At 43.8% G+C, this 17,841-nt stretch overlaps 2 protein-coding genes across 2 annotated transcripts; one reads left to right on the top strand and one right to left on the bottom strand.

Annotated features, from left to right (window-relative positions):
* Positions 1-223: 223 nt before the first annotated feature.
* On the bottom strand, positions 224-1,977 carry LOC128728583 (uncharacterized). Its single transcript, XM_053822210.1, has 4 exons — positions 1,891-1,977; positions 1,262-1,684; positions 631-1,194; positions 224-556 (listed from the first exon to the last, which is right to left on the bottom strand). The coding sequence occupies exons 1-4, from the start codon at positions 1,975-1,977 to the stop codon at positions 224-226; spliced, it is 1,407 nt and encodes a 468-aa protein (XP_053678185.1).
* Positions 1,978-3,210: 1,233 nt separating this feature from the next.
* On the top strand, positions 3,211-5,255 carry LOC128728775 (UDP-N-acetylglucosamine transporter). The gene is made up of 2 exons (XM_053822421.1): positions 3,211-3,344; positions 3,414-5,255. The coding sequence occupies exons 1-2, from the start codon at positions 3,329-3,331 to the stop codon at positions 4,484-4,486; spliced, it is 1,089 nt and encodes a 362-aa protein (XP_053678396.1). The 5' UTR covers positions 3,211-3,328; the 3' UTR covers positions 4,487-5,255.
* The last annotated feature ends 12,586 nt before the right edge of the window (positions 5,256-17,841 follow it).

The raw sequence follows: 17,841 nt of genomic DNA, 5'->3' as shown, positions 1-17,841 counted from the left end.
CCTTAATGAGGGCAGCATGCTGATGCTGGAATTGTTATCGTATTAAACAGTAGGTTAAACGTATTACATATAACGAATGATTTTGCAATGAACTTCATGGCTAATGCTCGCCTAAATATCTAAGTTGTCATTAACTTAGGACATGCCGCACTACTACTTCACGTTACTTGTCACTAGTTGTCTTCCCAATATAGTATGTTAATAAATAAATTTGAGCATTTTGCTACTCGTGCGCGCTTGCTGGTACATCCTCAGCGGAAATTTGTACCTCCAGGAATAGTACATCGTCACGAATGAAGTTTTGCGAATGCAGAACCTCGTGCGGTATGTACACGTACTGATGCTTCGCTTCTTGCTGGCCCCGTTTTCTAGCCACGATAGGCTTGCTGAAGTCGTTCACTACCGAACGTTCGAGTGGTTGATCGCGCAACACTATTTTACCGGTGAGCATGCAAGGCCACTTCAACAGATGATCAAACGGACCTGGTAGTACCGTCAAACCGGCGATTAAATTACGTCCACGCCATGTTCCAATACCGTACAAGCTAACTTCGACCTGTAAAGCGGTAATAGCAATGAATTCTCGGTAGGAAAAGTGAGTCAGACGTTAGTCTACAGGGCCATACTAACCTGCAGAAGATACCCGTACGGTTGATCGGTGAACATTGGACCCTTGAGCAGGGCTTCGTGGTTTTGCGATTCTTTGAAGCGTTCTGCGAAATTTTCGATACGCCAAATTACACGTCCGTTATCACCGCTGAGACCAAACATCTGGCGCTCCATGCGCAGGTTCAGATGAAGCTCGTCCAACTTCTGTTTAGTGTGCAAATTCTCCCGGCGGTACTTCTGCAGTTGCTGTTGCAGTTTCTGCACCCGCTCTTCGTGTTCAAATAATCGAGCCTGGGTGTCCTTAATCTCAAAGATTACCTTGGAGTGGCTGTCTTTGAGGCCATTGAGGGCTTCGTATAATGGTTCTAAATCGTGTGGCTTGGTGGATCCTTCTTGCTCCCCACCAGGTGTAGTGTTCGCTTCAACATCTTTGAAGCTATCCTTTTTAGCGTCGGCAACCTTCTTCTCGTCGCTGGATGCTGTTTTGTTGGCAGGGTCCGTCTCTTTTGCTTGAACAGCAAGAGGCATCGTGGCCGTGATCGTGTCAAATCGTTTTGTGATTTCGACGTTCCATAACTCCAAGTACTGTATAAATGTTGGAGTAACGAGGAGGTAGTAACTAAAACTTTTACATGATTTTAACGCTACTTACCTTTACTCTTTGATTGAGAATGGATACATCCAATACACGATGGTTTGTTTCTTGATTGCAGAGCTTGTTTAACGTAATGAGCAAATCGTATACTTTCTTTGTCCACTGCTGAGAAAGATCGTGAAGTTTTTGCATATTAGTCAGACCATCCTGCACATGTGCACGTTGATGCGTTTGCGTCGTGAGGACTTCCTTGACCAGGTCCATATCCTTCTGAAGGAAACCGATGGTTTCGAGAACACCTGCTGAAGGTACCGCCATGCTGTTACGCTGCACAGCATTTTCCGTGCCATCGATCTCTGATGACTCTCCGAAGCCTTCTGGGCAACTATTTCTGTGTAAATGTAAATCCTTGCGCATCACTACGGCTCCACATTCATTCGGGCACACTGTTCTTTCGTCACGGCAATGGTGTAGATGTTCCTGAGAAGAAAATAGGTGTATGATTTCTTATCCAGGGTTTGTGACGTATAATAATTCAAAGCAATCGCGATTTTTTACAAAGGATGATTGGAATGTCCGATAGCCGAGACTGAGGACGTTACCCTTCATTCAACAGGCGTAGTTCATTAGAGAAAGCGCTGAATAGCCCGTTTGCGGAGTTACTCAATGCGCGAGAATTTGCTTACCTCCACATCTTTATCATCAAGCCACTCGTTGCAAAGATAGCAGGATGTCTTGGAGAATTTGAGTCGACCCCGAATCGTGCCGTCCATGACTAATAGCTATGAATCCACTGTTGATGTTTTAGACTAAAACTTTTCTGGATTAAGAATACAAATTTCAATGCGTCCTATGCTGTAAAATGTGTGCAACACTGGGGCGTACCCATAAAAATTGAACTATCTTTTGTAAGCTCCCGAGAGCATACGACCCGTGCCGGTGGCGATAAAACACTGACCGTGATGTTTGAATCACACACCGTGGTTTGATAAGAAACTCCCTAACCCTTTGATGAACGTAGCTATTGAGTGTAAATTGAAAAAAAAAAAAACAAAAAGATTGTAGCGAAAAACATATATTATAAATTTGTATAAAGTATATGTATGTTTCGTTATGATTGCTTTCTTGAAGACATAATTGAAATTATTTTATTATTTTGGCATTGCGATTATTACTCCGATCTATTGATCTATAGAATACAACATACGTGTATGTTTGCGTATAAAAAAACCTCATTACGATAAGATAGATAATCTGTTAAATTATTTAATATAACGGCAATATATTGACATTCAATACATCAATTTCGAAATAAATTAAAAAAAAATATAGATGGCTACTCTATGCGTCGTCTTTTAAACATAATTACAACTCTTGCTCTGTAAACTATTGAGGTAATTTATAAGCATGGATAGCAATGAACGATTTTCAATGGGAAATATTTATATCTATCTAATAACCATGTTTTTAAGTATATGATTTTTTAGCCTATTAACATAATAATTTCAACAAAATTTCAGGAGTGAAAATGATTGCAGCGTTGATGCAAAGCTGAAGCAGATTTGTGAGAAAATTTGTACGTTTTTTTAATGTTCACTACATGAGCTTTCATTAATCCATCACGTTTTGTCATATTCAAAACTACGCAGCAGCGTAGTTTTTTATTTTTAACGGTTTTATTTAGATCGTATTGAGCTTTTCAAATTGATGTCATGTCGTAACTGACATTAGATATGCCAAAACTTTGTGTACATTTTCCATTTCCTATCGTTGGAAACAATTTTTAAGTTGCTTTGTAAGTTAATTCTTATTTCAACATCATTTTGCAATGAATACTAGAAATGGCTTGTTAAACTGTATGCTTTAGTCTTTTGAAATACACTTTTTAGTGCCATAGATATCTATTTTTATCTCACTGCATAAAACGGTGAAGAAGAAGAAGCAAGCGACTAGCAATTAAAAGAAACAACAAAACAGCAAACGTACACAGTAGCGAGAAGTGTCAACGTAATCAAAATTTTTGACAATTTGGCCGCAATTTCGTTGCGGAATTATTTGAATGTTTCCGCACCCGTGCGTGCATCGGCCTGATTTTGTGTTCCACGTTCGATTACTGCTCTCAAGATGAAGGTTACCACAGGTAAGAAGCCAATACGGTTCCGATTCCATTCACCTGCACGATAGTGTTTTGACGATCATCCCTTCCCAGCTCACGGAAATAACCTGAAATACCTCAGCCTCGTTACGCTCACGCTGCAGAATGCGATCCTTGGGCTTAGTATGCGCTACGGCCGAACACGCCCGGGAGACCTGTTCCTCAGCTCGACCGCCGTTGTTATGGCGGAACTGGTGAAACTCGTCACCAGCCTGTTCCTGGTATACCTAGAGGAAGGCAAGCACCTAGCGCGGTTACGAGCTGCCCTTCATCAAACTATCGTGAAGCAGCCACTCGACACACTCAAGATTTGTGTTCCATCACTTCTGTACATCATCCAAAACAACCTGCTGTACGTGTCCGCATCGCATCTTGATGCCGCAACCTACCAAGTGACGTACCAGCTGAAGATTCTCACGACGGCCGTATTTGCCGTACTAATCCTTCGTCGCCGGCTGCTGCCAACCCAGTGGGCGGCTCTCGTCTTCCTGGTGGTGGGTGTTGCAAGCGTACAGCTGGCACAAACCGGGGGTGACAGTGGAACCGCAGCCACTCGCCAGCAATCGATGCCACCGGGTGATGGTCCGGAACAGAACCGACTGCTCGGCTTCAGTGCCGCTCTTGGAGCCTGTTTCCTTTCCGGCCTGGCCGGCATCTACTTCGAGAAGATGCTGAAGGGCGCGGACATCTCGATCTGGATGCGAAACATCCAGCTAAGCCTGCTGTCACTTCCGTTTGGGCTGCTGACGTGTGCAGTGAACGACGGGGCGCAGTTGATGTCGCAGGGTTTCTTCTTCGGTTACGATGCGTTCGTCATCTATCTGATCGTACTGCAGGCTGTTGGCGGGTTGATTGTGGCCGTAGTCGTTAAATACGCGGACAACATTCTCAAGGGCTTTGCCACGTCGCTCGCAATCATCATCTCGTGCGTGGCCTCGATTTATCTGTTCGATTTTAGCTTGTCACTGCAGTTTACCGTCGGTGCTGGGCTCGTGATCGGTTCGATCTTCCTGTACGGCTACGATCCATCGGCCAAAGGTGCCAAGACTGCTGGTGGTGCGCGTTCCGGTAGCAAAAGTCTAGCCGCTGCAGAGGCCGAGGAGCGCCTGCTCGCTGAGAAGGTCTAGATTTAGCCTAACGGATGATTTCCCATCGCCTTAACCTCTCTGATCGCCTGAACCACTCGGGAACTCGAACAGCCGCTCGTTTCGACACAGGAACCGGCGATCCGACGAACTTTAGTCATACGCAACCGTAGTAATTAATATATCTAGTATTGATCGCCTCCAAACTCCATGCAACACCTCACAAATGGGGTGTTTTAGGAATTCAGTGTAGATGCAATGTTACTTAGGCGGTATGCGAAGTTGTACCAGAATTGTGAGGACGGAATACACCTTTGCGAGTATTAGAAAGGATACATATGTGATTGTTACGAGGAGTCGACGAACGACTGCAGCACAAATACCCGATTTCGGATGGTGTTTATCAACCACTCCTCCCTGCCAGCTAAGGACACCCGAAATTGGCACCAATTTTAGATGCTGCAGGCGTCCAGGGAAAATCCTGCGTACCCAGTGTGGCTTTAAATTTCTATTTCAGTTCGAATCTTTAGATATAAGGTAAAACTAGATCTTACATTTTGGACGTTAACTGATACTGACTGGAAGCTGCTGGCTACCTATACGACCTGTTTTAAATGTATGTCTTCCTTCAAGGGGAAACGCTGTAGGGAGAGATGGGAAGGTAAATTAATTATGCAGTTGAATGAGAAGCATTATAACGCACCCTTTAACTAGGTTGTTTGCTTTTAACTGGAATCTATATATGAAAAGACTCATTGCTTGCACGAGCTTGAGTATGTTTTAAATTTAATATTTAAAAAAATATTCTTCAAAGGGAAATAAATTTATAATTTAATTCATTGGCTTTAACCTTTTTTTTTATTTTACATTAAGCAATCGAAACTGTTTTGTAGTAACTGCGTTTAGGTGTATTTCTTTTAAGGACTTTCCAAACAGTAAAACTAGCCTGAAAAGCGAACCAGATTGACTGCCTTGTTCGATGGAATCAAGATGAATCATATCGTGTGTATCATGTCGTTAAATGTTTGTAAATAGAGATAACATAAAATATCGTAAATGATAAGAAGAAGAGAGTTAGGTTGTCCTGTTAATATCGCAACAAACGGGTAACGATGGTAAATGGGAAATGTATAAATTCACCCATTTTCTGATCACTGTTGTGTTACGTCTGTTCAGTTCATCCACCGTAGGTTGATGAACGCGTTCCGTTGGGTTAAATTTTAACCATCATTACGCCCATAGTGGCTGCAGCAACACCGGCTGGCCAGCTGTTTACCATGTCGGAGAGAGATGGCCGTTTCCTCACCCAAGAAAGCGCCTGCTCTATTCTACGTACATCGCAGTAGGTTCGCCAAGGTAAGCGACAAAGCGAGTGAGGCTCAAAAGTGCCAAAGAAAGAGAAACCCGAAATATCGAGAGGCGCTCGAGTGTGCGTTCTCTCTCACGCGAAGCTTCCGCCGGGCGTATTCACCCGTGCACGGTGGTGAGCACTCACACCAATCACTCATTTTCGAACTACCAGTCAGTGCGTGAAGACGTGCGTCGCCGTCGTCGTCCCAAGTGCGCCCGCGGAGTAGCTGTCTCGTTTGACAATTCTTCCTTCCAGCGGCGAGAGTATTAGTAAACCGCGGTTAGTAGCTGGCTTGTACTACGTTGAAACAAATGCAATCGTTCGCAATCGCGTGAGCTAAAGCCTGCTACCAGTTCGGAACGCGTGCGGACACGGTGACAGGTTCGTAGCCAGCGGGAGATCAATGTGTGGTGTGGTGTCGTTTTTGGGTGGGAGGGGGGGAGAGGAGAAGGAGACAGGGCGAGTGTTCTCAGGATTGAATGTGGTGTGTTCGCAGAACTGAAGACAATCAAACGGATGTGTGAGAGAGAAAGAGAGCATGGCGAGAGCGAGTGTTCTCGAACCATTCTCAGGACGACGTACCGGCAAATGTGTTGAGCAGCAATGCACCAATGTTTCAATAAGCCATGTTTTATTGGCAAAGTAAAGGCATTTATCGGATTTTGGAACTGTGTGCAGAAAGCGCCCGATAAAAGTCTGGTTCGTTGTCACAAACCCATGCATTTAATGGAACGGTGTTTGGAGCTCTTTTGAGGGAGAAATTCTAGCGAAGTGTGCGCAAAAATTCTTCTTTCGTCAGGAAGAGAAGCACGTCCCAGGAGGATGAGGTAGAGCACAAACGAGGGTGCAAGGGGTGACTGAGGGGATTAAAACTAGAGCAGGACAGCTACACCCTGGCAAGGTGGACGGAAAAGGACGGGCATAGCCAGCTCCTCAGTTGGTTTGGTGCCAACCGAATGCCGGTAAAAATTTCCTTCGCCTGGTCCGGCGTGAGATCCACTCGTTGGTGGTGGTAGTGTAGTGCAGTTCATTGGGCCGGAAAACCCGTTTTCCGCGTCATCATAGCGTGGTGCGGGACCAGGTGAGCTGGCGTGTATTTGTAATCGGACAGGTGTACCAGCGGGAATGTGTATCATGCTGGAGGGGGCAGAGGAGAGTAGCAAATGGAATAGATAGGCCACCGGCTACCCAACGTCGGCATGTGTGTGTGTTTTTTTATTAAGTTTTCCTCGTGGGAAGATCAAGGAAAATGAACTTCGAACGTGCAGTAACACGTTGTCCGCATGTGACAGAGAAGCACACACATACGCACACACAATCGCAAAGATCTAATCCTAAACCGCGCACACCAGCCGTCAGGGACATAGTTGTCAATATTCGTCCGTCGTGCGTGCAAAGGCGCATTGGATCAACATTTGACATCACAACGCAACGGTATGCGTTACCCGGGAATGTCAGTGCCGGAAAGGGGATAAGATTTAGAAATGTCTAAACGAGACACGCCACCCGAAACGTCACCACCGCAACGTTGTGCAATAGACGGAACGCAATCGATCTCGCTCTCCACATCCCTTGTTGGTTAGTTTCTTTTTCGGGCGTGCTGAAGTGTGTGCGAGTGATTTCGTGTGTGTGTGTGTGTGTGCTCCATCTGCTGCTCCCGGTGGTGGGAGGGGATTTGTAAGCTGGCCCCACATGGAGAATGATTGAAGAAAACCCAAACAGCTCCTATCAACCGATGTGAAAAATCAACCACAAAAAATCACCCGATTCTGGCCCCCGTGGGGGATCTCATCACTCATAGGTGCACGAGGTTCATTTGGGAGCTCAGCACTATTCACTAATACCCTGTGTGCACTGTGCGCCCTGTTTCTCTGGCAACTGAGTCGAGTGAGGAGCGTTCAAACATGCGCTAGAACGAGACGGGTGTGTGGTATGCGCGTGTGATGTGCGTGCAGTATGTTTTCCTGTCAGTTTTTCACTGCCACCGTGTACGCGGGTGACATTTTCCTCCGGCGTGCTTCCGTTTCTCTCGGTCGCTTTGGTGGTTTGGGAGCTCATTTTCATCGATGAAATGGTTTCCATGTATGGCGTCCGTCATGGTGGGGGATGGTCGATAACCAGATGTACCGCACACATGGTCATGTGTAGTGTACGTGGGAGCTGAGAGATGTGGAATACATGCTGAGGTGTTTTTTTTGCACCTTGAGATGATTGAATACGGGATGGGAGAGATTTTTCTCCCACCTGTTTTCCATGTTCATCGAGGATAAAAAAAATCAACCATCCAAGGTTCCGTGTCTTCACGGTTGCTCTGCATGTGTTGTAATTTGACCGATAACCGATTCAATTACAATCCTTTTTGTTAATTGCATTGCTTTACTGAATACTGCGTCTCAAAATATCATGCTATAACGTACTTAAATCATTACGAGACCGTAATTAAATTTAGTATCGAATAGTGTCTATCGAAAAAGCTTATTACCCATTATTAACAAGCAGGCACTTAGCGTCCAAACAGCAAGAGGTGTCAAATAACACACGGCAGATTGTTCACTGAAACGTGAAATGTTATTGTTTCACATGACGTCTGAATATTCGCTTGTTAGCACATCTGTGTTTAGAATATGGGAAGGGCTATCCTTTTTGCTTGACAATTCATTGTTCCTGCCTTATAGGCATTATTTGTTAGTATCGAATTTTAGCAATCAGAATTTTATTTTCTTCCAAACCTCATCATTGAGAGACCGATTGCATTTTGGCCTTTTCGCGTTGTTCACAATTCTTTTTCTTATCTTCATTTTATCACAAAGAGCTTGAAAAAGGGAAATGATGCAATTTCATTCGTTTTTTTTCTGAATTGCATCATTCCATTTTCTTCCCTTTATACTTACATGTCTTTTGTTTTATCCAGTGTTTCTCGAATCACTAGAAATCAACACATCAATGCGCATTGTTGAGAAAATATTATATAAGAGGCAAATTTTTGGGACTAGAATTATACTTTATTATATTCATTACCCTTCATTAGCATTCGATTACAAGATAACTTCCGTCAACTGTTTTAGACACTTGATAGTTGTTTATCACACTTGATTGAATAATTTGTTCTTAATGTTCTACTGGTGCATCGATATTGAGATACCAAAAGGAAAAGCCACTATTTGTGCCACTATTTTAATCGTTGGATAAAAATGCGCACATCTTTAAATTATTTTCCATACTTAACTTAATAATATCAAGTAGCTCACTCATATCACTGTTCAATTATATTTATATTTTTTTGCTTTTGAAATGTATGAATGTTTTTCATTATAATTGTTGACTCACTGTTCAGTTCTTACAGTTCTTTAAGCATCGCTTGATGTTATTTTGAATATGATGAAAATAATGTCCACTTTTAGAAATTATGATAAGTTCTTTATCAATGTCGATAGCTGGTCATGGTTTTAATGCTCAAGAATAAGTTCGATCAGATTTTTTTCGTCATACTCGATTGCAGCTAGAATCGATGATTGTTGACGTTATAAATGTAATCGATAATTACCGATCAAATGGAAGGAATGATCTGAACTGTTCACCCAAAAGATTCACTTGTCAAATTCGACAAAGGTGTGTGAAACAGGTCAATTGTGCATAATGTGGCAACAAGGGCTACTATGGATATACACAAAAACCAATTTTAACGATATCAGATTATTTTTCGAATCCAAAATCATCATCAATGTAATCGTATCTATCTACTTTTTTTTTCGAAAAAATCGTATTTCATTCCACATTTAGTTGAAATAAAAACTAGTCTAAGTGTTAATTTGTAGTTGTGCTGTATTATTCACTTTGCCTCGTCTTATTCACATGTTTAAAGATTTGTTTCAAACGACCCGCAGTTTCCGGCTAATTTTCACTGGCTGGCCCTTTTGGTAAAAACTGTGCCGACCCCTGCTTTACACCATTTGTAAACTGAAATCTCTGTCTGGAGCACGATTGCGTCATGACTTGCTCAAATAGTCACGTTCTGTTGGAATTAGTAGCCGCGTAAATAACTTATCGCCGTCTGAATACCACATATGTTGGCAGTGGCGTGATCCGGTCGCAATTTGACTATAACCCACTCGCCGGAGGCGTAGAATGAATGGCAAGTCCTTGTGCCATGCTTAGTTAGTGTGCGCAACTTCCCTCGGTTTGCTTTTGCAAGGTTGAACATGTTCGCTGCTTGATTGGATTGCAATTCACCGCACCGCAGTTGGTCGGATTAGCTGCAAAGGTTGGCTGGTGGAGCGAATAAACATTAGCTACGTTGTTGTTTTGAAGTTTTCAATCCACCTTCGTACCCACGCGATGTGTCACGCGCCTTATCACAAACGCTGATATCAGGGTGTTTTTGTGCCGTTCTAAGTTTACAAACAAACACCGACAGCCCCGGGGTGCGTTTCCAGCGTGCAATTTTTGTGTGATCTTCACTCGATCTCGAGCGATCCGTACGGTTCTACCTGTTTCACTCACTCGCTGAGAGTGAGCGGTCTGTCTGGTGAGTAGTGTACCGCTGACGAAACGTCACGCAAGATGACGCCGTCGCGCATTCCCGTGTGAACTCGTCATGGCCATTGAACCGCCTGTTGGGATCCAGTCGTTACGTCCGGCCTGCCTCAACACTACCATCCACGAACGGTGCGATTCGTCTCGCTTCCTCTCTGTCACGCAAAGGCACGTTCGAGCGCTCGCACGCTAATAAGAGGCGAATTAGAGCCCCGCCGGCGCCTGGTTCTCGTGGCTAGGTGATCGCAGCGTCATCCAACCACCTTGTCAGGGTGGCGAAGGCTTTGCTCGTAGTACACCAACACCACGCTCTCTGGCAGGCTCTGCCATCAGCTGCGGTTGCTCGGTGTTTACGCCCAAGCTGGGCGTTAATACTCATGTTTGGGTGGCGTATGTTGCTCCCCTATCGGTTCGGTATAGGAGAAAAAAAGCCACTCTCACACACGCCTTCGTTTTCGTTCACCACAGCCACATTCAGGCGATCGGAAGCTTCCAGAGCTGCCGTTTTCGTGCGAAGTTTGGAAATGTCCATCGGCATATCGTGGACATTTTCAACGATCAATCGCTTTGACAGCTGCTTTGAATTGACAAGACAGGTCGTGAAGCAAAACATAAGTATTGGGATTTAAATTGAGTTGATTTTACGTTTTGTAAAACTAGAGTTATCACGGTAGCGAGTTCGCCATTAACATGCATACATAGTTTACAGCCAATAGATACTTCTCTGTCTAAAATCCAAGTAGCCAGCCAGGTATGGTCAACGGAACGTCAAATTGAATTCCGAGAGGACAGAGATTGCAAGCATCCTTTTTTTTTTTGGTCGATCCCTGTACCTGCCACGGTGACCGTGACCAGCATCCGTTGCTGTTTGGGGTCTCCTTTTGTTCCGCACCTTCGTGCCCCAGGATAACCTTCGCTTGTGCGGATTTCGCATCCATTAGAAAAGCATTTGAACCGGCGCGAAGGAGAAAGACGTTGGATAATAGGGAGAGCGATAAAAAGAAGCCCACGCTACGCCGGCACCCGACGGGCACATCAAAAACTGCCTCGCGCTTGTGTGTGCGTTGGGTTTGTCCACACGTTCATGCTTCGGTTGGAATGGTTCCGCATGCATTTGCCTTCGATAGCCTACCTGATAGGCTACCTGTGTGAACCTTGGTGCTGGTGGTGAAGGTATTGAGGGATTATAAAACGTGTTGCAAAAGCTAATGCAGCGAGATTTTTGCCGGAAGATTGAGTTTAGGTTATCTTGCGAACGTCTCACGGAGAGTAAAATCCACGTTGTTTTGGGATGTTTCTTTTTCCTGTGAAATAGATGTGAATGTTCGTTGGGAATTGGCACGTTTGTCAGGCAACATGCCTTCATGTATTAGTAGGCCACATTGTCACACTGTACGGGTTTCGGGTCTCAATGCACCTCTAGCGGTTATTGAGTGCTTAGACTAGCAAAAAACAAAAAAAAAAAACACCGGCCATGGAATATGAGCATTACTCCTGAAGGTGGACCGGTATTCTTCGTTCTCGTCGAATCGAAATGCTAATGGAGAACGTCATGGGCAGGAATCTATGCTGGAAATTTAACCCAATGTTACGCTAACCCGTCCAACATCGTCACGCCTGCTCATGTGCATGCCGTTAGCGGTAATTTTCAAGAACTCTTTGTTATGCTAGGTAGTGTCACATGTACAACAATATCAAACCACCGCTGGGCTTAGGACATCAGGACGCCTAGAGACAGAGGTTTTTTTTTCTAGTGCTTGGATCGCAGAATTAAGACAGCTCCGATTACACACCGTCAAGGAACGGGAACGAGGAAGTGAGCCACGGGGCGGGTGAGGGAGTTGCACATTTTTTCACCACCTCTTACACCCCCCCCCCACTGCTCGGTTCTCGCACGCTTTGATGGACGTTTCGCGTTCTCGAAGCCGTTCTTGTCTGGTTAGCCACGCACACGGCGGCCTGTTGGTGTGCGTGCGTGTGTGGCCCAAACCGCTAATGCTCGCTGCGTTAGGGGGCTAGAAGCTTAGCCCTCTTGAATCTTCGCCTTTGCTTTTCCTCCTCCGCACATTTATCTTCTCTCCTCCTTCTCTCTCTCTTTCTCTCTCTATTGCTGTTGCGTGTGTACCGGTCAGGACGGGGTTTCTCTAGGCTGAAGATGATCCTCAACTACTGACCGCAGCACATTTCAAGCAGTGCAACCACCTCGGGCGCTGGTAGCCGAACCGATTCCGATTCCGATTCGGACCGATTGCGCTACTCCCATGCCATCTTCCCGGCTCCCCCTCATCACCGTTCATACCTCTGCTCGGTGCGGTTCGCCAACCTCAAGCGCTGCCCGGTGTTCTGGTGTGCGTGCGCTACCCGGCACGCGTGCGATACTGATCGCGCACTGAAACCCGCACGTATAAACGTGCACAAACCGGCGTCTGGTGCGCGATCCGATCGATCGTTTCGCGGTGTGCGCGAGTTGCGCCGCCTTCTGCAAGCTTAGGTTAAAAATATAAAGTTAATACACACCCGAGGAAGTGATCTACCGCGATCGAGCTCGATCGTCTGGTGGGTTTGCTGTCTCGCTTGCGCTGGTGATTCGGGCGAGCCAAGAATCGGTTGCATATTCGAGCAGGATTCAAATTGGCGAGCGGCCTGACCGATGTCCGGGCCATTATCGGGGGTCGATCCTGTTGAAGGTGCTGGTTGATATTCGATAGAATGTTACACAGCAAGCGATCGTACGTTGTGCATGCGTGAGGCATTTTGTGTGAGTGTGTGGTAGAAGAGGCGTTTGAGAAAACAAGCGGGTGACATTTGTGATGCAGATTTCGCCCAAAGTGGTCGCCGAATGTCAGTCACCGGATCGGATCGTTTGTAATTGCAATACATTTAGCCTAACCGTATCATGAGATCGAAAAAAAAAACATTCGTTATAGTAATATGGGAACAGGCTCTCAACATTGTAATACAAATGAGCAAACAAATAGTGACCATTTCAGTTAAATTATACAAATATAAATGTTTTATCGTTCTGTAATGCAATGTTTTACGATCGTCACTGTTAATCAGCCTGTTAAAATAACGATCTTAAACAATCGTATGACTGCTATACGATCGACAAGGTGTATGCAATAATATTATTTTATTCGATGTTTTAAAATTTTTGACAGCTCCATCTAACATTTTACATGGGAGCATTTTGGCGATGATATATTAATGATACAGTTTTGCAAACCGGTGGTTTAGTGACACTTTTAGCTAGGGGGCCCCAAAAGAACCTTAGTGAAACGCTCCTAGTTCATTTAATCGCACTCAAACGCTTTTTCATTTGAAATAGCTAAGCGCACTCGGCCGGCATTGTGAAAAGCTTGAAGATAGTGGGCTTAAAGTTATTTTAGAATATATACAAGTGTGTGAGTGACTAATTAGTCCTGTCAGTGACGCGTGGCGTGGCATTTTCCGTGGTATATACGTAGTGAAAACCTTCCGACAATATTGGTAGATATCTAAAAGCTTGGTATGAACACCTGTTAATAATCTTTTTGTTATACTCCAACCGTATCAGTGCACGCAAGCATAGAACGAGATCAAACGATAACGCAACCAATACACAAGTCTCCGATAGCAGGTGCGTGTTATCAGCATGCATTTTGCAAGCCGGCACCCACACATTCATGCTGAGCGAGCCTAAGTAATGTAGGCAAAGCAAGTTGCAACTGCCAAGGAAGCTTAAATTGACTCACGAATGCAGTTTCTACCGCATGCAGAAGGAAGAGTTTAAGGTGGCTTTAAGTTAGAGAACTTGGCTGCTAAACTTTTAAACCCTGCCAAAGCCTTTTGTGGGAGGCATTCAAGTGCATCGATCTTTTATGTATCTGAAGAACAGTGCGCATTTCCTCGTTCCGATTTTCTAGTTCGAGCGCTTTTACCGTAGATGACCTTTTAGGCCGCTTATTCAATATCAGATTTATTGCTGTGCAATGTCTATGTCACTCATCGTTATCCACCTATTGTGGCAGCTCCGATTGAGTCCAACTTAAGCTGCACAAAAACAAAGCAGCTTCCGGTGAATCGAGGAACCCTGGCAACTGGATCTAGAGCCGTTTTATTGTACGGAAGTGCTAATTTAAAAACTTTTCTCAACCGCTAAACTAGCGCGAAAGCGGAAAATATGTCCACTGCTCAAACGCTCGACCAACTGTTGCACGTGGAGTGAATAGACCTTTTTTTGATATAGTTTTATACTACTTCCAAGTCGTGAAAGGACGTTAGACTGATGGCTGATAAATATATTATGCTCATTAGATGGTGAATATAAAAATATCTCATTATGAGGCCATGCTTTCTTTTTTTGAAGCTTTGCTTGCATTCTCGCTCATCCTGGAGAGTAGTAGGAGAATCCTTTTACGCTTTTTAATAAACCTCTCCTCGAGGATGGATTTTATATTATAGAGGCAGTCTAGTACACCAATTAGCGAAGTTGCTAATTGCAACATATTTAACGATCAAGTGCTTTTAGCGGAAGAGCTTACAAATACGAGCGGGAGAGCAAAAAAAAATAATATAAAACCAAACACAAACAGCTCATAATACATTATGTAAAATTATAAACTAACCACAACGAAGCAGTGATGGGAGGACGATAATTTTGTTTGCTAAAGGACCTCCAGCAATGGGGGTAAAAAAGCCCTTGGCGTAAAAACATTACCGCATGAAAACATGTTACATCCATTGTACGTCAATCAGGCCATGGTTGTACATGTAATGAGGTGATATGATCCTTTTGCAGAAGTTAATCGTATCAACCGAACAGCGCTATATTAATATAGCATGCAAGAAGCTTTCAACGGAGCTAGTGCATCGTTAATTGTTATGCGAGAAATTTAATGTAATTAAGCGGAAAAGTGACCTGATAAAGTACGACAAATGCAGCAATAAAATGCCCTCACTTCGCATCGTGAGGTGTAATTGAAAGTAAGAAGCCCATGCCACGTGGGTAGGGTTCCATTAGCAGTTGAATTATGTCTGTGCTGCACGATTAATTGAATCAAATATAGTCATCAATCGAGAGCATGTGAAGCTATTACTGCGCTAATTATTGCTATAGTAATATGGTGAAATTTCGCTGGAATTTCCTTCGCTTGGGATTCGAAGGCATTGCCAGTAGCTGGAATGGAATTCAGCTACTGTCTTCCTGGTGATTAACAGGATAAGGAGATAGCCATTTCTGGGTACATATCAAATTTACTTCAAAGGGAATCATTGCAACGATTGCATTAATAATAATGCTCATGCTACTTGCTTTGAAACGTTAGGAATGCTGGCAAAAGGACAACTATAAAAAGTATATGTTTCCTCAGACTTAATACTGCTTATCTGCATCTAATTATTGAACACTAAAAGGGTGTAATGAACTGAACAACAGTATGCATCATAAAACATTTATCTGGAATATAAAAAAATAATAATACAAGGCTCGTTTTGTTTGTAATTTGGGTGTAAATATATTTTCTATAATTCCTTTTTGTAAGCGTACTAAGGATATAAGAAGAAAGAGGATAAAAGACGCAGCATGAACATTGATTTATGAGAAATAGATCATATTTTTTGGGTTGAGATTTTAAAATATAGTAAAAAAACTACATAACAAAGTATGCAGTAAAAATAAGATTTAAATAATATGCACCATTCGCATAGTATTTATTTTCCCTTTCACTCCTTGGATCCTCGCACCCAACAAAATATAATATTGTGAAATATGCAGGAATAAATTCAACGTGGAAAAGTCACCGTTCACTGTAAAAACATGTTGATTTCGTTTTTAATAATACGCTCAAGGAGAAGAGAGAAGGATTGTTGCCCGGAGTTTAATGCACTCTTTGGAGGAAGAATTTTACAATATTTCTTTGAATCACACTCATGTGCTCTTATGTACAAGAATCCAAGAAAATGCAGTTGATGGCACTGGTATGCTATTGATTTATGCGATTGATTGGATAAATCAGATGTCACGAGCGACAATAAACGCCCCGGAAGTGCCTTTGCCGAGAGATAACTGCGCAATAACCGGTATCAGTGATTGGTGTAAAAATGGGCAAGGTCAATTTTAATCCGAATGAAAAACGTGATAATATACCTATTAAAAAAAAATAAAAAAACCCACTTCCAGCACTTTGGATTAAGGAATATAGTGATGAAAACCTTCTCTTCATCCTTTTTTTCTCATCTCCTCCTCGTGAAGGATGCAGCCGAGCGTTGTTAACGCTGTTCATTAAAACCATCGATGAGTTTATTAATTGCAAACGTGCTTCCTCCCCCCCCCCCCCGGAAGCGAAGGAACGCTCACCTGTTGGAATTCATGCGCGAATGTCCTGAAGCCAATCGGATGCTGCTCGCGTTTTTGATTTGTATCACATCCAGGCTCGTCTTTTCAGACGAATACAAAAAAAAGATGGACTTCCGATGTCAATTCCTGATTAATTAGCATTCGGGTGATGCAATCCCGGAAGCGCTTTGTGCGTGTGATCCGCGGAATGATGCAATATCGCGAATTGTGTTTTGCGAATGCCCCTTGTTCGGCGTGGAAATGTATATTTGCGTGACAGTTTTTGCTACCGAATGATTGATGGCCTTGGGCAGGATAATGTATGCAAGGTGTTTTGTGGCAGGTCCTTTTTGAGCGCAATGGTTATGAGCGATTGTATCATTACAATTATCTGTGTTATTTTCTTTTGCATGCTCATTGAGACATTTTAGAGTTATTTTTTTCAATATATATATTTAAATATATTTTTTTTATAAATATTACCACAATTTTCCTAATATTCTACATCTCAAGCTTAATTTAGTTCTTTTATTTTGGTATAAAAACACCACAATAATTGATTTCATCATACTTTTGTTTTAGGTTAGGAACCATGAGGAGGAAGTGAACTGACCGCAAGTGCACAGCGAATCACAAAGGAAATAGCAACACTTTTCCCGGCGTGTCCCCCATTCCAAACCGGTGCTGCCGCTTGCACACCGGATGTTGAGGCAGATCCTGCCGAAAGGAAGAAGCTGAAGCGTCGCGCAGGCCTTTTGCGCAAGCAGAGAACACTCGGGACGAGCGCGTGGGTGGGTGTTGGCCTCCCACCTGCCACTGGGGGGGGTGTGTGGGGGGGGGGAGAGAAGGGAGGCAGGGCTTACGTTGTGTATGTGTGTGTGTGTGTGCGGTCGCACTATAAATTGATAAGCGGCCGGGAAAACCGTCCAGTGAAAGGCTAGCCTTCGTGTTGGAAAGATAGCCCGAGATTCCGGCTTGGTTGATTATCCTTGCCAGTGAGGTATCCTTTTTCCAGTGCGTGTGCGCTCGTGTGTTTTAAAATTAGCACCCTAGTGTCCAATCCCTCTGATAGGGAAATTAGTTTCATACCAGAAGTGAGCCGCAAAAATTCGAGTGTGCGTGAAGTGTGGAAAGAAACCCATTTCCGGTTCCGCAAAAGCGTTCAGGACGCAGACTCGGCCAGACGAACCACCAATC

Source organism: Anopheles nili, chromosome X, assembly GCF_943737925.1.
Source record: "Anopheles nili chromosome X, idAnoNiliSN_F5_01, whole genome shotgun sequence".
In the NCBI taxonomy this organism is placed as follows: Eukaryota; Metazoa; Arthropoda; class Insecta; order Diptera; family Culicidae; genus Anopheles; species Anopheles nili.
Note: the sequence above shows the minus strand (reverse complement) of the source record. Positions and strands in the feature narration are given on the sequence as shown.

Bases quoted from the DNA above. Each gene is read 5' to 3' on its own strand.
- LOC128728583 (XM_053822210.1), bottom strand. From the start codon at position 1,977: ATGGACGGCACGATTCGGGGTCGACTCAAATTCTCCAAGACATCCTGC. The intron at 1,685-1,890 runs GTAAGCAAATTC...TTTTCTTCTCAG, and splicing joins TTGATGATAAAGATGTGGAG to GAACATCTACACCATTGCCG. The intron at 557-630 runs GTTAGTATGGCC...ACCGCTTTACAG, and splicing joins CGTACGGGTATCTTCTGCAG to GTCGAAGTTAGCTTGTACGG.